Source organism: Eurytemora carolleeae, unplaced genomic scaffold, assembly GCF_000591075.1.
Source record: "Eurytemora carolleeae unplaced genomic scaffold, Eaff_2.0 scaffold1121, whole genome shotgun sequence".
NCBI classification, from domain to species: domain Eukaryota; kingdom Metazoa; phylum Arthropoda; class Copepoda; order Calanoida; family Temoridae; genus Eurytemora; species Eurytemora carolleeae.
In genome coordinates this window covers 23,629-44,097 of record NW_019397010.1, presented here as the reverse complement: position 1 = coordinate 44,097, position 20,469 = coordinate 23,629, and the positions used below count along the sequence as shown (strand labels likewise).

The 20,469-nt window shown below is 33.5% G+C and overlaps 1 protein-coding gene across 2 annotated transcripts; it reads right to left on the bottom strand.

The window, feature by feature from the left end:
* Window positions 1–2,221: 2,221 nt before the first annotated feature.
* LOC111711082 (uncharacterized) lies at window positions 2,222–20,454 on the bottom strand. 2 transcript variants are annotated; one of them, XM_023485331.1, is made up of 24 exons: window positions 20,113–20,454; window positions 19,673–19,813; window positions 17,518–18,138; window positions 17,200–17,323; window positions 16,600–16,899; window positions 15,630–16,046; window positions 14,955–15,109; window positions 13,708–13,807; window positions 13,366–13,426; window positions 12,892–12,951; window positions 11,851–11,933; window positions 11,354–11,505; window positions 10,707–10,810; window positions 9,931–10,098; window positions 9,515–9,557; window positions 9,164–9,307; window positions 8,927–8,995; window positions 8,204–8,434; window positions 7,370–7,438; window positions 6,913–7,017; window positions 5,885–6,226; window positions 3,688–3,824; window positions 3,114–3,222; window positions 2,222–2,444 (listed from the first exon to the last, which is right to left on the bottom strand). In XM_023485331.1, exons 1-24 carry the CDS (start codon window positions 20,446–20,448, stop codon window positions 2,370–2,372), a joined length of 4,146 nt encoding a protein of 1,381 aa, XP_023341099.1. In that variant the 5' UTR covers window positions 20,449–20,454; the 3' UTR covers window positions 2,222–2,369. The 2 variants fall into 2 exon arrangements, with proteins under 2 accessions (XP_023341099.1, XP_023341100.1); XM_023485332.1 differs by having other exon boundaries at window positions 15,648–16,046.
* Between the last annotated feature and the right edge of the window lie 15 nt (window positions 20,455–20,469).

Genomic DNA, 20,469 nt, shown 5'->3' with positions numbered 1-20,469 from the left:
TGTACTAGACAACATAAAATTAAACATTTGTTTTAACATCATATTAATTAGTACCATGTACTAGACAACATAAAATTAAACATTTGTTTTAACATCATATTAATTAGTACCATGTACCAGACAACATAAAATTAAACATTTGTTTCAACATCATATTAATTAGTAATACCATGTACCAGACAACATAAAATTAAACATTTGTTTCAACATCATATTAATTAGTACCATGTACTAGACGACATAAAATTAAACATTTGTATTAACATCATATTAATTAGTACCATGTACCAGACAACATAAAATTAAACATTTGTTTCAACATCATATTACTTAGTACCATGTACTAGACGACATAAAATTAAACATTTGTTTTAACGCCATATTAGTTAGAACAATGTACTTGACAACATAAAATTAGACATTTGTTTTAACACCATATTAATTAGTATCATGTAACATAAAATAAAGACCTTAATAAATATTCCACCCCGGACTAACCAGGGCGAGATGCTTTTGGTTTCTTCTATTCGAATTCATTCCCGTGTTTGTCTATAAATTAACAACAAACTTTTTTCTTTGCTTGAAAAGCATACGCCAACGCCCGACAAAAAAGTATTAGAAAAGGCGAAAAAATTATGTTTAATGGATCAAACTTTGATCAAAAGTAACAATTTTCTGGGATAAGGACCGGACTGTAAAATGTCCATGATTCTTTATTAAAAGGAAAGTAAGAAACGCAGCATATTTACAGTATCTTCTGAACTCATATCTTCATCATTATGATCATTGTAGTTGATCGTTCTCTGATGTCTAGATCTCCTACTTGGACCAGATTCTGGACTTTGGTCATCAGAGAGATCATTCCTCTGGATCCTCATTTTCAAATCTCTGACGTCCAGATCTCATACGTGTACCAGGCTCTGGAATATGATCATGAGGGAGATCATTTTTTTGAATATTTAATCTCAGTTCTCTGGCGTTTAGATCTCCTACTTGGCCAGGTGCTTTACTTTGATCATCAGGTAGATCATTTAACTGTATTTTCAAATCTATGACGTCCAGATCTCCTACTCGTACCAGGCTCTGGATTTTAATCATCAGGGAGATTTTTCTCTTGTGAATATTTAATCTCAGTTCTCTGACGTTTAGATCTCCTACTTGGCCAGTTGCTTTACTTTGATCACCAGGAAGATCATTTAACTGTATTTTCAAACCTCTTACGTCCAGATCTCCAACTTGTACCAGACTCTGGATTTTGACCATCAGGGAGATTTTTCTTCTGTGAATAGTTAATCTCAGTTCTCTGGCGTCTAGATATCTTACTTGGAACCGGTTCTAAACAAAACAAAAACAATACTTTAATGAAAACATCTATGAGTATATTATTGCCAGCGCTCATACATGCAGATATAACCACAATTAAAAGTTGAATGGCTGAAAAATGGCTGTTTATAAAAAAGAATATGATTTTTTTACTTACTCTTTGAGTTTTCACTCTCCTTTCTGTCCTTGGTCCTTCATCCCTTCGTCCTAAGGGTCTTCTCGACCTCGACCTCTTTCTACTACTCGTCCTCTTCCTCAAGACAGAGATAGATTCAATCTCCTCCTCATCAGTGATATATTATTCTTTCCAAGCTTCAGTTTCATAATATATATGTATTGCTTCTTAAATAAGCTACGAACATTGTTTATTTAGAACAATTGCTGAACAGTGTTTCATGTCTTAAATTCTTCAGCAGAATGCTTTCCATTAATACAATTGCGGATTTTTTTTAATAAAATGACATGGTTTATAAGCTACATATTGAAGGATGCAGTGTCATAGAAAATATCACATTCATTTATAATTTCACAAATTTTTTTGACCTCAATTGGGCTTTTCATAATTCTTGTGTTTTTTCTTTCTAAAGAGAGTAGAATCTTTCTTCTTTTTGTGTCAGCTTACAGAAGAGCTAGAATGTCATTTTTCATCCATCTTAGTACATAACTTTCTTTCCTAGTCTGTCCTCTTTCTCGGAGAGTTGAACAAAAATATCTGGAAATACAATTTCATTTATCAACTATTTATCTTTTGATATAATAAATATATGATTCGAACCATATTTAATTTTAAATACATTACATACATTTTACTAGATCATTTAAAATTTAGCTTACAAATAATGAATAATAACTAAAAGCAAAAAATACAAAATATAATTTTCCTAAGTTTTCAATTTAGAATTGTCTAAAGTTCTTCTAACAATTTGAAATTTTCAACTAGTTATCTCTTAAATCACATTTGAATTTACAATTTACATATATTATAGTGTTTACAATAAACACTCCACATCATACTTTAAATTTAATTTTAAAGATGAAAGGATATTTTATACTTCAAAATCTAAACTCTCGTCAGCACTGAAATCCTTGCTCTCATCAGCACCCAGCTTCAACTTTATGTCCTGAAATATTAAGTAGAATGTAATCAAGTAATAATTAGTTTTATAGAAAATATTCATATCATTTATGTATAAAACATAAAGGTTTCAATAGAATAAAAATAAAAATAATATAAAACAGGTGACAAACCTTAAGATAACAGTTAAAGAAAATATTTCAGTTTAAAATGTTTTTGAACCTGAAAAAAAATTGCTTTTGGCATTTTTTCTTTCAAAACTCTTCAAAATTAAATTAAGTTTACCATTTCAATGATAATTATTTTATATGGCAAAAAGGAAAAAGCTTATTGACTGCAAGGAAGGAAGAAGGCTTAATGAATTCGGTAAAGTCGTTTCTTTAAGTCTCAACCTTTGTGGGTAACCCTATATATCTTAATTTTAGCAATTTATCTGAATGATCGAAGGTTTGCTACGGAAATAAATCGTTAAGGATCTGTAAGCGTAGTTTGAAGTTACTTGCGCATTTCTACTGCAGGAAAACAAATAGTAATTATCAGATTTAATCACTTCTAAACATAGAAAGAAGACATAATCTTTCGAATTATTGATCAGATAAAGGGTTTAAGGGTACAGTTGTAAGTCCAGCAATGTCATCTTTGCATGGAGGGTCACTTGAACTTACGCAAACAGTTCCTTTTATTTAATCCCTCTCTATGCATTGTTAATAGTTACCGAATCCAAATCCAGATCTAGGTCTCCATAACCTTGAATATCCTCATCTCCAGGTACCTCCTGATCATGGCACTTTTTTGGTTTTAAACCAACCTGAGCTAATCCAAACCTAGATATTTTAACATTTAGATATTTATAACACAGAGAAATTTTACAATAGTAGAACACAAAATTACTGAATATATAAGAAAGCAGGTAAAAAACGAATAAAGATCACTCTCCACTAAACCTTATCATATCTTCGGTCAGTGAACTGCAAATAACTGTGGTACGAATCGAAAGCTCAGTTAAGGGTGATATGTACTTTTACATGTCAAAAATGTAAAACCCGATCACAAGAACTTGTCCATGTAGATTTTATTAGAATCATGTAAATATATAAAATTTGGGGAAATAATCAAATTTTGGTAAAGATGTTTCAAAATGAAAGGTAACAAGTTTTTGGTCAAAGTTCAAATAAATTTTGACAATTTCCCCTTCAATTCAAGAAATAATCCACCCCCATTATAATGATCATTATTAAAAATAAAAAACTTCAAATGAATTCCTGGATTAGTATTTTTCCTGTTCTCACCTAGAGATTGGAGTGAGGGGAAGAGCTGGGATGGATGTGTTTGCAACCGGAGATTCAGACATCTTGGTGGACGGATCTCCTAGGACTAGTTTTCTCTGGGTAGGAGTTGATGTCAACACACTGTCATACATTGAATCCTAGAAAGAATAAATCAGGGTTTAAGTCAAGCTAGATCTTTGCAACCAAATGTCGTAAATATTTAAAACTATAAATTCGTTTAGATCAAATAATCTAAGCTTGAAATATCAAAGGTTTGCACCATTGTAGATTGCAAAGATATAAGGGTTTAGAAAGTACAAAGAGTGTGTGGCAAATGACTCAATCCCTATTAAAGACCTTTGAAGAAAAACTATCTATTTTTTTCTAATATGAAACTAAATGAAAAGTAGAGGAGTTCATAAAGTCATACCAGTCATTTCCATAAGTTTGACCTTTTTCATCATGTCTACATTGGGGTGGGTTATATGCAAAAAAAAGGAGACTAGAGCCCGAATTTAGTGAATTTGAGCCGCGTCTCAAATCCCCCAAACCGGTTTCAATTGAGCGCCGGCTTAAATCTTGCAAAGTTGAAAACGATTTTAAGTGGAACCAAGCATAGATCTGCCGCGGCTCAAGTTCTTTAAATTCGGCCTGAGAGCCAAGAATTGTTTTGAGCTTTCTTTAGATAAAATATCTATCATAATTTGTGGGAATTCCTTTCACTGGCAATGTTAATGTTTACATTATAAAGGCTATAAATTAAACGTTTTCAGACTTTAAAAACAAAGGAAATTAGTTTTTGCCACAAACTCTAACAGTTTCCCCCTTATATCTTAGCAGCCCGATGTCGTAGACCCTAGATATTTTAAACTATGAATTCTGTTAGATCAAATAGTCTAAGTTAGAAATATCATCGGTTCAAACCATCTGGTTGCAAAGATATAGGGATTTGAAAATTCGAGTTTGTTGCAAAAACTCAATTCCTTTTCCTATTCTTTATTCAATCTAAACTTGAAACCTCAATTTCTCTATCTTAATGGATATATCTATATAAATAAAACAAGATATGCGTGTAGTTTTATGTTCCCTCTGGCCGGCCAAACAGCTGGACTGAATAAGCTGAAATTTTTGTGGACACTTATGGGTAGCCCAGGGGGTTGACATGAGCCAAAAAACTCGACATTTTTTATTCAACATTTAAAAAAAAAATTTTTTTTTTACGGGCAACGCCGGATTGTTCAGTTCCTTTTACATAACATTTCGATTTTAACTTTTTATTTTGTAAATTCCTTGTTTTCTAAAAGTTAAGTCTAAAATATTCTTAAAAATCAAATAACGTGTCTTTTAAAATAACTCCCCATAAAATCATAAAAAATTTTGTGGACACTCATGGGTAGCCCGGGGGCGACATGGGCTAAAAAAAAATTGAAATTTTTTATCTTTTTTTCATTTTTAAAATTTTTTTTCATATTTTTTTTTACGGACAATGCCCGGTGATTCAGCTTTTTTATATAATATTCAAATTCTAAATTTCTAAAATTTTCTAAATTCATTGTTCAAAATTTTGAAGTAAATATAACACCCTAATCGATTATAGGGACGCGTAATTTTAATTGAATCCTCCATACAATGATGGGAATGCCCCGATTTAGAACGGTACCTTCATAAGCTGTCTGTTTAAGAATGAATTAAAAATCAACTGTGGCCGAATTTAAAGAATTTGAGCGGCGGTATAAATTCAAGCCGCGGTTTAAATATGGTTGGTTCCACTTAAAATTGTATCAAATGTTTCAAGATTTAAGCCGGCGCTAAATTTAAACCGAGTTTTGGCGGATTTAAACTCAAATTCATTCAATTCCATCTCTGTTCATTTTAATTTGCGATTTCTCTGCAAAAGGGACTTACGCATTTCTTGCTTACAAGAGGCCAACGAGAAAATGACAAACGGCAGTGTCTTTCACATTTTTATCAGATTAGGGATTCAAAGGTACACTCGTAATTCAGGTATAGCCATCTTTACATGGAGGGTCACTTGAAATTACGCTTCTACGCGAAGAAATATCTTTTTTCATGTCGGACAAATGACGATATCTTCCACATTTTTATCAAATTAAGGTTTTAAAGTTACCATTGTAAATCGGGCATTACCATCTTTACATGGAGGGTCACTTGAAATAACGCTTACAGTTACTTAACAAAAAAAATAATGGTTTCTCACCCTGTCTGTGTCCATATTGTTGATGGTTAATTTAAGATCAGACGAGTTCATCTGATCCTCCATAGACGGAGGGACGAAATTCGAGTTCCTAAACATATCTGAATCCAGGTGATTATTAGCACTGGGACTCGTCTTGGACGGAGTAGCGAGGATCTCCACGGAAACAGGAATAACATCATTCTCTGCAACCCTGTCTGTGGTTTCCTTTAGCTCCGGAACTAATCCTAGTTCAGGCTCCAGGGTGCTAGTTTCAACAGGTACTGTGAGCTGGTGGAGAACTTGAGATGGTTCCCCATCCTTCTCTTCCTCCTCCTCCTCCTCGGAAAGATGGTTGAGAATACCCTACAATATGTAAATTTTAATTATCTCATTTATGGAACGTTAAAGCATGTCTATTGTTTACATCTAAAAAAGGTCTGTAGATCTATTTTTAGTTACTTGAATAATTTAATTAAATATCCAGCTTTAAAAATCGCCCAAACAAGTTAAATACAAAATAGATGTTCAATTGAAAAGGACATTTACATAACATGGAGATTTCTAAATTTATAACTAAAAATATAATTTTAATAAAGGACTGTAAGCAAAAGGAAACTTTGCCACAAACTCTGTCGCAGACCTTAGATATTTCAAACTATGAATTCCTTTAGATCAAATAATATAAGTTTGAAATATCAAAAATTTACGACATTGGGTTCCATTGTGACATTGTGGCAAAGACTCAATTCCTTTAAAGTCGATTTTCTAGTTTAAGTGTTAAATTTTGATTGTTTCTTAATTTTTTTTTTTTTTTTGCAGTATTAGTAGCAGTAGTTTTGTAGAGAAGCCACAATTGAAAATAATTCGTTTTTAAAATTAACAACATGGTTTTCTACTTCATACTTGATCAGACAAAGTTTTATAGTTTAAAATCTTTGTGATTCTGACATGAAACTCTATGAATTGAAGATAACTTGAAATTACGTTTGCACTCGCTCACAAATTGACGATCTCTTGCGGTCAGAGATAACGTGTGTGTTCTTGGTTACCTGAATAGTTTCTCCGAACTTGCTGTCGTTCATCTCATTCATCTCTGTCAGGATATCGTAGGAGAAGGATAAATCCTTGCTCTTGTTCAGTACATTGCTCATCTCCTAGCAGTTGTAAGTATAGTTGGAGTTTGTTCAATTATCTGGCTTAAAAGCTCCCAGTACATTTGAAAATGTTCAATTTCTCGAAAGCCAAAAAATATGAAAGCGGGTTAAAGAATTCCTTTTAAAACCTAGGAGAAACGGACAATATTCTGATGATTTATATATAAAAGAGAACTAAGTAGCTTAAAATAAAGTCCTGGAAAAATTTAGCTTTTACTACAATAGCTTTTTTTCGGTTTCACACGTTCTGACGACAGTGATTACTGATCAGCAAATATATATATATATGTATTTATAATATATTTTTGAACACGTAAACAAATTAATCCTGAATTGCACATAAATCAATTACCTGAGTATACATAGACTTGTTAAAAACATCTTTCATCTGTTCCATGAGAATAGGTTGAACAAACTCAACCTTAATCAATACGATTAATAAATGTAATAATATGGAATTGCTGAAACCTTTCTTAAAAGACTGGACCCTGAACTGGTCAATATAAATCTTGACCTTATTATATTTAATTTTTATGCAATACTTATACACATGTATGTATATTGTATATATATCTACATGACGTAAAATCCCAAAAATATTATTATTATTATATTATTTTTATGCAATACTTATACACATACATGTATGTATCAAATAGATTCTAGTATATTACAATAGATGGCAACGTAGAATTTGTACACTCTCAGTACAGCTGTATTCAGACGTCACAAGTGTCAAAATTATTAAAAATAGTGATAATCTTAGAATAAAGTGCTTATCTTACAGTTTAATAAGTGCAATTTTATGTGTTCTTTATTTTCTGTTTTTACACTTTTTTATTTGATCTTGGAACACATGTTAACTAATGTGAGAAAATTTTGTTTTTCTTGGTTTATTTGACACTGTGACGTCGTGTATAATTGATTCATTTCTTTGTTGCCACCTATTGTACTTTATAATCTAATTGGTATGTATATGTATCTACGTGACGTAAAATCTCAAAAATTTAATTATTATTATATTATTGTTATGCAATACTTAAACAAATACATGTATGTATATGTATCTACGTGACGTAACTTTGGCACTGGGTCAAGTTAGTCGAAAACCCTGAACCAGGAGCTAGACATATTACATATTAGATTAAGTTAACAATAAATTAGGGTTCCGAAATTCTTATGTTACCTCATTCTTCTGTTTAGTTTCTTCTGTCTCGTCAATGTTAGATGTAGAGACAACAATCTGGTCCTCGTTAGAGTTAATCTTAATAGATCTGCTTTCTCTTTTCTTTGGATTATCATTGATCTTCAGATCTCTCTTTCCAGAATCAGAGATCTTCTTCATAGGCTTTCCAGCAGTTTTCATCTTCTTGGATTTCCTTGTCTTCTTCTTCGGTTTAATAGTGCTAGAAGATTCCTATTAATATAATAATAAATGTTAGAAAAGAACAGCTAATCGCAAAGTCCGCTACTTTTGAAAATTTAAATGCAAAGGAATTGAGTCTTTGACACAAACTCAGATTTTCTAATTCCTGTATCTCTGCAGCCCAGTGTCGTAGACCTTAGATATTTCAAACTATGAATTCTGTTGCATCAAATAATCAATTAGTTTGAAATAAAGTCTACAACATCAGGTTCCATAGATATAGGGATTAAAAAATTTGAGTTTGTGGCAAAGACTCAATTCCTTTGGGAAATCAGCAACTTCTAAGAAAAGGGCTCAAAACTGGGCTCAAAGCGTTTAGATAACTTCAAATATGGGATCTTTTCTAGCTAAAGGTCGACATTCTCTGTTTCAAAGGAAGAAACTTAAACCGACATAATTATTACTAATAGTAGTAGAAAAATAATTAGGACACAGACATATCAGAGATTGTGGATTTATAACAGGATATAAATGTCGTTTCACCTGGTCTGACTCTGCAGATGAATCTGATCCTGAACCATCACTAAACACCAGAGCACGGTTCCTTTTCTTCTAGAAAACATACTTTTAGTAACATTTTTGTTATCTAGTTTTCAAAATGTCCGTGCCCCCATAAACTAGTTTCTTATACAAAATAATTTTAAGTATCCCAAAAGGTTAGTTATTTAAATATTTCTGGTTTAGCATAAAAAATGTTTTCAATATGCGTAATAAAGTTACCATGTCCTGAACAGGTTCAACCAGTGATTTCTTAGCAACCACCTTAATCCCATCGTCATGATTAGGACCAGGTTTCATTGTTGGGGGCAGATTTGGCTCAGCTGCTTTAACTGGGGCTCCGTCTGAGGCTTCCGTTTCACTGAACTAAAGAACAAAGATACAGTTCTACACCTTTTTTATTTTAAAATCCCAAAAGAGGTTCTGAAATATCATCAGGATTATCTGCTCATTTAAAATAAGTCAATCTAGAATTGGTAAGCTGCCAATCTAATAAAAAGATAACAATCTGAATTACCAATCTTATCAAACTAGACTTTTTATAAACCCTGATTTTCATATATGTTTTCTTACCTTTCCTTTCTTCCTCATTTGCTCAGTGGATATAATTTCAGCTCTGAAAAAAAACAAGAATTATGAAGAACCAAAAAATTAATAATTAATTTCAAGACTGGCTTAGAAACCCAGATTTGACTGAAAACTAAACTTTTTTATAAAAGTAAACCCATTCAACTATTAAACCAAGCTAAGAACCTTCATGAGCTAATATTTAAGGCAAAGGAATTGAGTTTTTGCCCCAAACTCAAATGTTCTAATCCCTATATATCTGCAACCAGATGGTGTATTTCAAACTTAGATTATTTGATCCTACAGAACTTATAGTTGCGACATTTGGTTGCAAAGATATAGGAATTAGAAAATCAGAGGTTGTGGCAAAGACTCAATTCCTTAGTCAAGGGTTTCATGAGTTATATATAATAGATACTTACTCTGAGGAATCTCGCTTGTCCCTGTTAGACCTTGAGCTGGGTCTTGGTTTCAGTGTCTTCTCCGGGTTCTTCTCCTTCTTCTGTTTCTTTTCGATAACGGGTTCAGGAGTAGCAGTGACCTCAACGTCTATATCATCCAGCCAAGAGGGTCCCCATGGTCCTTTGAATCTATAAAATGTATTTTTAATTTAAGTTTTAAGACTTTGATAGGTTCCTCTGTTGTTTTTGGACTACAATTAGTGGACAAATTTAGTTTATTTGAAGGAGGGGGAAAACCGGAAATCTTTTATTTGTTATCTGCAACTCTTGAATGTTACCTGTTAGCCAACCCGGGCACTCTCTTGAATTTTACATGTTAGCAAACCCAGACAATCTTTGGAATGTTACCTGTTAGCAAACCCGGACAATCTCTTGAATGTAACCTGTTAGCCAACTCGGACAATATCTTGCAAGTTACCTGTTAGCAAATCCGGACGATCGGTTGAATGTTACCTGTTAGCACACCCGGACAATCTCTTAAATGGTATCTGTTAGCAAACCCGGACAATCTTTGGAATGTTACCTCTTAGCAAACCCGGAAAATCTCATGAATTTTACCTGTTAGCAAACTCGGACAATCTCTTAAATGTTACCTGTTAGCCAACCCGAACAATCCCTTAAATATTAACGGTTGGCCTACCCGAACGTGAATGTTACCTAATGTTATCTGTTAACAAACCAGGAAAATCTCGTGAATGTTGCCTGTTAGCAAACCCGGACAATCTCTTAAATGTTACCTGTTTGCAAAGCAGTATTTCTTCCTTCTCTCAAGAATATCCAGCTCCAGAGCTTCTAAACCTATCTGCGCAGCAATCTTGGCTCTTCCAGTCACACTTTCAACCTAAAGGAACAAAATTATTGGTTTCTAAGTCCAGAGTTTAATTGGAAATGATAAATGTGTAAACCATCAGGTTGCAAAGATAAAGGCATTACAAAATTCTAGTTTGTCTCATAGACTCAATTCCTTATATGTTAGATATAAATCTAAAACATGTTTTACATCAGAACTCCTCTGTTTGAAGAGCTTTTAAACAGAACAAAATAGTTTTTAAATTCTGATATAAAGGGGGGAGGCCATAAGTCGTATTACTCTCCGGAAAATCTAAACAGTGTTCAAACATAACTTAGCATTGTCTTAGGATGATGATTTTTAGCATGCGAACTCACTAATATGAATTGTAACAACAAAATGCAATTTCGCATACTGGCGCGTAAAATCAATAATAGAGAAGCTGCGAGCTCACTAGATTTCACATAAAGTTGACCTTCTCCATATGTCTAGATCGGAGTGGGTTATATAAAGAAATAAAATAATTGAAATCAGAGACTATTGCTAGGGATAGAAAACTATTCTAATCCATGATATTTAGAGTCGTAAAATTACCTTGACGTTGTCCTTTGAGAATTTGGATAAGTGTTGAGTCTGTATCCAGGAACGGGAGATGGGCTGACGACGAGAATCAAAGAAAACAACATGATAGGAGACGGGCTGAACCTCATAGCTAATCTTGTTGCCAACTGTCCAGAAGAAATCGCCTAAAATAAAATCACTTATTTCTCGTTAGTAAACTTTATGTAGGTATTCCATGTTTTACATGTTTATCTGTATTCTCTATATTCTCTTTAAAATTATTTACTGATATATTCTATTCTCTCCATATATATATAAACCCTAAGAACATGTTTTACTTTCTTTGATTTTAAGTAATCTACGTAGCATTACATTGCTTCATTGGGTTTACAAAGTCTAGCTAACGTATTTCATTATTTTGTCAGGTTTGACGATTAATTCAATTAGCAAGTCTCTTAACATGGACAGTCGGATATCTTAATTCGGAAAATGTCAGATTTTTGGGAGGATATCGGAACAATGATTAATACCTGTATCCGGATCATCGTCGACCATCCCGGGCCAGGCGGGCCAACCAGGAGTTTTTGCCCAAACCAAAGAACCAGCCGTATACCTTCAGCAGATTATTAAGTAAAATTTCATTTGAGAGTGCCTTAAAAATATTTCACAAAAACATCAACTTTAATATGTAAAACTATGTGTCTATTTAAACGTTTAATTTCAAATTATCCGCCATTTTTATTGTGGCATATCCGCTTCACAACGGTACCCTTATAAGCGTTGTCTAATCAAATACGAATAAGATATCCATGTTTATAATTTTAGAAATTAATTATTTTCAATTGTGGCTTGTGAATGGCGAATTTCTACTACAGGAAAACAATGTAGAGGTTATCAAAATTAGACTACTACGACTTTATCTTCTACATTATTCATCCAATAATTGTCTCAAGTGTACTGTTATGATTCAGGCATGGCAGTTCATAAATAGCGTATTATTTAAAATTACACCTTCAGTCCCTTTAAGATGACTGTTTGGACTCATTGACCCTAAACTACTTTATGATTCTCCTGTGACCGGGTATATAACAACATATTTAGGATGTGAAGATTATGGAAGATGTTCCTGAACTTGCATACTTAAACTACTTTATGATTCTCCTGTGACCGGGTATATAACAACATATTTAGATTGTGAAGATTATGGAAGATGTTCCTGAACTTGCAAAATTAAACTAATGTCTAAGCTTCACTTGTCCTATTTATGTAATCTGTGAAACGAAAACTAAAATCCTTTTCCCTATCTGTGAAATCTGTAAAACGAAGACTAAAATCTCTTTCCTATCTGTAAAATCTGTGAAACGAGAACTAAACCCCCTTGTCCTATCTGTGAAATCTGTAAAATGAGAACTAAAATTGAATGTCCTATCTGTGAAATGAGAATTAAACCCCTTGTCCTATCTATGAAATCTGTGAAAGGAGAACTAAACCCCCTTGTCCTATCTGTGAAACGAAGACTAAAATCCATTGTACTGTCTGTGAAATCTGTGGACCGAAGACTAAAATCCTACCTGGTCTCAACCCATAAACTTTCAAGTTTGGGATCACACTCCTCTTCAGGAATATCACATCTGCATTAGAAATGTAATTAGTTATTAAAATATTTAGTTATATTAATAAACTGATAACTTGCCACAAGCTCGTACTTTCTAATCCATTTATCTTTGCAACCATATAGTGCAAACCTTTAAAATTTCAAACTTTGACTATTTAATGTGGCAGAAATCATAGTTAAAAATTGCACAGATATTTGCAGTCTGGTTGCAAAAATATTAGGATTAGAGTATTGAAATTAGCAGCGAGTTCAGTTCTTTCAGCAGTTCTTTCATAATAGATTCTCTCAAAAATCAAAATTCTCTCTTAACTTATGTATTTGTATTTTTAAAAATAATTTCGCAATCTGTTTATTCAGATCAACTATAGATTCTTAAACAAAATCTTCTAAAATTTAAATAAATTTTGTTTCAAGTTTAATAAAGTTTAACCTGTTGTACTTCTCATCCGGGTTGTTCCTACAGTACCAGACACGTGGCAGAGCAGTTGGATCTGATCAAATTCAAAATATATCAATTTCATTCATAGGCGTTATAAATACATTTCAAAATTAACATTTAATTTAATATTTCAGAAGCTATATAATATTTTCAAAACTTCAGATCATTTATTTTTTAAATATTTAACGAATATACTTTTTAAATACTTTTTAATGACTATCTATTCTTCATCTACATTCTACATATGTGTATTTATCCTTAATTTGGCATTGACATTTCAGTACTCAAATAAAACAGCAAAAAATTGATATTGACAAAATTGAGAAAAAAAACCTTGTTCTTGGATCCGTCTCCATTTTCCACAGTTTTTATCATCACAGAGAACCCAGGTCATCATCCCTTCCCTTCTCTTCTGCAGATCCAACAGATCGTCCTATAGCAGGGGATTTTACAGATTATTAGATCCAACGGATCGTCCTATAGCAGGGGATTTTACAGATTATTAGATCCAACAGATCGTCCTATAGCAGTGGATTTTAAAGATTATTGAATAGATACATTCAATCTCATGTGTAAAGTGTGTGTCTGTTTGTTTTACAGATCATATCTCATGTCCCTTTGATCGATTTGTCTCAAAATTAGATTCGGAAACTCGGTTCTTGATCTTGCCTTAGTGGGTTGACTCTTTCAGGGAAAGTTTAGGTTCTTATCAAAGCTGTGTTTCAACGCTAGTATTTAGTATATGTATTCAAATACAAAGTATTATTGCATGATAAAGTAAACAATCACAAGTCTAAATCCTAATCCGAGGCCTGAACTTTGGAATTTTAGTCCCATAAACAAAGCTGTGTTTCAACGCTAGTGTTAAGTATTAGTATTCAAATTCAACGCATTATTGCATGATAATAAAACAGTCACAAGTCTAAATCCTAATTCAAGGCCTGAACGTTGGAATTTTTAGTCACTTAAACAAAGCTGCGTTTCAACGCTAGTATTAAGTATTTGTATTCAAAAACAACGCATTATTGCATGATAAAGTAAACAATCACAATTCTAAATCCTGATCCGAGGCATGAACTTTGGAATTTTAAGTCCCTTAAGCAAGTACAAATCGTTTTCTTAAGTGTTAGGCGGATTAAGTTAATCCGTCACACTGTAGTTTCAGTAGGATTATATATTCGATTTACTGTTTAGCCATAAGGATTCATCTCTATAGGATAATGAGATAGATAGAAAGATAGTTGATACTGTTAAGCAATATTTATTGGTTCAGAATAGACACCAAACACATGACTGAACTCTGATTGGATCAGGCACTAATGGAATTGATACTTTCGTTTTGCTTTAAATGTAAGTTCATGTTCATTTTCAAATGAAAATTTGAGATGAGACTTTATAAAGGCCTTCGACTTATCCTAAATTAAATGAAAATATCTCCTTAAAAAATTATTGCTTCAAAGGCTCAAAAGCGTCTAGAATCTTTGGAAACTGGAGATGTTATTAAAAAAAATTTCGAATAAATTGTTCTCCTAACTTAACATTCAACACACAGTTTAAAAGTATTAAAATGGTGTTATTACCCTTGTTTTAGAACTGTTTCTGGTAGGAACATTGCTAATCCTGGTCTGAGAGCTGGATGGCCGACTAATATCTGAAGCAGGTTTAGAAGATAGTTGAGAGGTCTGGGTGTTTTTCTTCTTTGATTCTTTCTCTAGCTTCTCAGAACCTTGTGTCCCTGTATTAGTTTATCTTAAATATGTTTCTCTTTGCATTTTCAGACTTGATCACGAAACATAAATGACATAACATAACATAAAGGAATTGAGTTTTCGCCACAAACTCTGATTCTCTAATTTCAATATCGTTGCAACCCAATGTCGTATGACCTTTATTATTTCAAACTATGAATTCTGTTAAATCAAATAATGTAAGTTTGAAATATTAATGGTTTATATCATAAGGTTGCAAAGATATAGGTTTTACAAAAGCTGAATTTGTGGCAAAGACTAAATTCCTTTCATAAACTAAGATTTTTTTCGAGTTTAAAATTTTTCAAGAATGAAATTTTCCTGAAACTTCCGTTTTAGTCAATGTTTTTGTTTACCTTTTAAAGTTAAACTCTGAACCCTTTTTACGATAAAATTCATAAATAATTATGTAAAGATAAACAGAATTATATGAAAAAAAGATGAAACTCTAAATAAATAATAATCTTTGAAAAAGGTATCTTTTAAATGAATTAGATTAAAACTGACCTTGGCTGCTGTTGATACCTGTTTTCTGGCCTGGCTTCCTTCCTCTTGGTTTCTTCTCGACAAGAGGGATTTTGTTCTTATCTCCGCCATCCTTCTTTTTATCTCCACCATTCTTCTTATCTCCACCATTCTTCTTATCTCCGCCATTCTTCTTATCTCCGCCAATCTTCTTATTATCTCCGCTATTCTTCTTATTATCTCCGCTTTTCTTCTTATTATCTCCGCCAACCTTCTTATTGTCTCCGCCATTCTTCTTCTCTCCACCAACCTTATAATTATCACCACCATCCTTCCTATTATCTCCGCCATCCTTTTCAATTATTCCGCCGTTCTTTTCGTTAGATCTATCCTTGTCATCTATGTTATGGTCTCTTTTTCCGCTGTTTTCAGCCTTCTCATTTTCTGGTTCCGGTTTCCCTAAATTTCGATATATGCATGTAATAATAAGATTATATTTTTTGGTGGATTCAGTACACGGGTAGACTCAGTACACGCTAGCCGGAAAAGTATAAATAAATGCAAAGTGAAGAATGATGACATCTGTTTTTTGTTATGCTTTGGAACTGGAACAGTAAAATAATCATTAAGAGTCTCTAGTTTGGAGTGATAAAGCTAATTTTAATTTCTAAAATATGTCAAAAACCATCATTAATCGATTTTTTAAAAATAAATAAACCTAGATGCACCCAAGACTAACCAGAGTGAGAAGCATTCGGTTTCTTTTATTTGAAATCACACGTGTTTTGGTCTATAATTCAACAATCTTTAAACTTACGGTTTTGTTTATTCTATACTTTTTCATTCATAACGTATATGCCGACAAAAAAGTATTTGAGAAAAAGGTTAAAAAATTCTTTTTAACGGGTCAAATTGATCAAAAGGCAAAGCTTTTGAAAATATTCACAGAACCGTTAAATCCCCGTGGATGGAATCTCTAATGATTATGTTAATGTAATTGACAATTTTTTACCGTTTAGGATCTTGCTGGGTAGCCCCATTGCAGTTTTATTAGTATCTTCACTATCCTTTTGTAAACTCTCCAGGTCTGTGGATTGCTCAACTCTCTCCGGTTCAGTTTCCGAGTCTGGAGCTGCTGTTTTAGGGTTCGTAGTGACCGAATCCCTCCCCAGGAAACTCAGCGAATCGAAGCTATCAATGACTTCAGAATTCCTGGGTTTAATAATATTCATCTTTGTTGGGGTAGGAGGTAGTCCAGGATCCTGGGGTTCTGTACGAGGGGTGTTTTCCATGTTTATCATGTCTACTAACACTAAACATTTAATTGTTATCTGGGGTTTCACTCAAAATTTTAATTTCGTATTTTAACTGAAAAATTAAAATTACCACGAGAAACCACGGTATCTTATGATAAAACTGTCTTTTAACTGCGACCAGTTATTCGTAAAATTCTAAATCTGAACATTATAAAAAAAAGGACGGAATTTGCGGGAGAAGGTTAATATGGCCAGGGCACCAATGTGAATTGTTCATCGCAGACTAAGTATAAAGGGTTACATGGAAAGGTTTTTAAGTTTTTAGATCATGAATAGTATTTTTGTTGAATACGAACCTAAAGATCTATCATTCTCGATTTGGTTTGAATCTTGGAAGATATTAGACCCTGATTCAAGTAGGAAATTCTCCAGGCATTGACTAGACACTGGTGTGTTTTTCTCAACGTCCTTCTCTGATACCTGTACAATGAAAGACAAATGAAAGACCAAATCAATCTTTAGATTATATTTAAACAGTTCCGGCCGGTCGTCATCCTCAGTTAGTAATTAGTATAAGTGAACTATATTTATAAACATTTGAAAATCTTACTTCAAATCTTTCTCTTATACTAGATCTTATTTAAGAAAAAACATTGAAAATGTGAATATTTTACCTTTCTGGAGGTTGCGCTTCGTGCAGCCTTAGCAAGAGTTCGAATATGATCCAAACTTGGTATTTTAGGTTGAGGGAGAACACACTTCTTTCGGGTTGGAACCAGAGACTCTTTCTCCAGACTTGCACAACTCTTGGACCTCTTTATCTTGGGTTTGTTGAGGGACCCGGATACAGATCTGGACTGGGAGACACTTCGTTTCATCAGCTTGAAGCTTCCTATCTCTTGAGAGGATTGGGTGTCCAATACAGATTGCGAATTCTCGGAACCATCCACAGATTGGTTTTCATCATGATGCAGAAACGCTGATCCTAGGGCGGGGGTAGGCTGAGATGAGCTTAGTCCCAGAAACCCGCTCCAGTTCGAGGATTGGGACAACAAACTAGTCTGGGACTTGGATCTCTTGAAACCCCCAGACTGAGAAGGAAATCCTAGGTTCTCCGCTGGACTAGATGTTGCTAGTAAGTTCTGACTTTCCATCGTGCTCCCGGAGTCAACTCTTAGATGAGATACAACCCTTGATTCTTGTTTCTTTGAACCAAGAGAGCCTTGACTTGAAACCTCGTTCTCAGAGTTGACAGAATCCTGGCAGGATTCTTGAGAACTAGAGAGTTCCGAACTCTGAATAATAAATTTATACAAGTTTTAGGAATCCAATCAATTACTCTAAACTAATAAACAACACACTCAAATTTTTGAATCCCCATATCTTTCAACCTGATGGTGAACGTTTTGATATGTCATTGTCATACTTAAGAATAATTCATTTAACAGTATTTATTATTTGAACTAACCAAGGTCTACGGCATCAACCACAAGGTTGCTAAGCTAGATATAAGGGTTTAAAAAAATGGATTTGTTGCAAGAACTCAGTTCCTTTAGAACTAAATCTAGACAAAAGCTTTCCCTGTTTTAAGAATCTTATTTAATCTAATATCTTTTTCTATCTATATATTAAAACAAGACATTCAAATGTATGTTGCGTATAGCCGGCCAAACGGCTGAACCGATTGGGCTGAAATGTTTTGTGGACACTCATGGAAGGTCAAAATATTTGGCTTTTTTCTCCACGGGCAACGCCAGGTCCTTCAGCTAGTATTACATAAAAGCACGAGTTGGTTGAACGGTAAATCCGAGAGCCAAGGCCTGGAGTTTAAGTCTGACCAGATTATCATAGCTCTGTATTTTTTTTACTGAATCTGAGATTGCTGTGAAATCTTTTTTTAAAGGGTCTGCACTCTGCATACGTAATTTAAAGAGGGGTATTAATTAAAAGTGTGTAAAATAACATCGCTTGTCTGCTCAAAAGGGTTTAATTCTGATTATTTATCCATTGTTTTCCTGCAGTAGAAATGCCTAAGTCACTTTTGTGGAAACCACAATTGAAAAAAGTCAGTTTTCTAATTTATAAACAAGCTTTTCAGGATACCGTTGTAAATCGGACATATCACTATGAGCACGCATCCAGAGTGTAGAAACTTTAACATTTACCAGTTTCTTACGTCCAGGGATAATTTTAAACTTAATTGATAAAGAAGAATTAGGTGAGTAGATTTTATAATCCAAATCCGGATAAACCTTTGGATTAACAAGATATGTAGATACAGGGTGTCCCACGAAACATGACAGTATGCAGGACGACTTGAATGTCGTCTTGATTTTTGATATAATTTGCTGCGTTTATTTGTCAACCTAATTTTAGAAGTAAATTTCTAGAGATAATAATCACAAAATTTCCCTTGTCCTGCCATTTCCAAAATGTGGTCAGCCATTTTTGTGCTTTCAATATTGCTTGAGATATGAAGAATTTCGTTCAGATTTCGACAATTTTGCTTTTATTTAGCAAAATTAAAATCTGAACCAAACTCTTTATATCTCCGAAAATATTGAAAGCAAACAAAACGCAGACCACTTTTTGGAAATGCCAGGGCTAGGAGAGTTATGTGTTAATTGTTTCAAGAATCATACATGTAAAAGTAGATAGAAGACTAAATGTCACAAATAAATTCAAATACCAAAGACGACTTTCAAGTCGTCTTGCTATTGTCATGTTTCGTGGGACACCCTGTATGTTCAGTCATCCGGATCCAAATCCCTATCATAACACGTTTTTCAGGTTGGTTTATCGGGTAGCTTATAAAAGACTATGATTTACCATTGACTGATCTTGTCTTGATTTCCTACTCTTCAGAATCTTGACGAGCCAGGCAGGTTTCGATCCGATATCATCGGAGATCTCCGAACCTTGAGATCCTTCAGATCCAATTGATGAAATATCATCAGTATCCGCAGTAAGCTAATACCCAAAAAGAAGTTTAATTAAAACCCAGCCTTGAATTATAAATAAATCAGATGGTTTTTAATATTTTTATAAATAGTTACTTAGGAAGTCTTTCGATACTTTATGGAAAATAAATGAATTTGTAACAAAATACAAGTCCTAATTCTCATTTCGTTTATCGAAGCTTAGGAAAACCATTTTAACTAATTTTGTAAAAAAAAAATTCCAAATATAATGTAGAGGGGTTAGATATTAAAAAAAGTTATTTTATTTAATATTTTCCTGGAAAGGCGAAAAATTAAAATTCTCTTTTCCTCAAGCTTCTGTTTCGAATTCAGGGGCAATGGTTCCTTCAGAGTAAACCTTTTCCTGTCCCCGCCTCCTGCATTCAGTTCAACGGCTCCGGTAGAATGTTTACTTTCATTGGCTCCAGTAGTATGAGTACTCTCAACGGGTCTGGTAGGTGTTTTACTTCCAATGGCTCCGATGAGTTGTTTGCTACGAGGAATTTGACGATCAGTGGCTCCAGTAGGTGTTTTACTTCCAATGGCTCCGATGAATTGTTTGCTAGGAGAAGATTGAAGACCAACGGCCCCGATTGTTTGTTTAATCCGCGGAGGTTGAAATAAAGTCTTCTTAGTTTTAAACATTTTTGTCTAGAAATAGGTTTT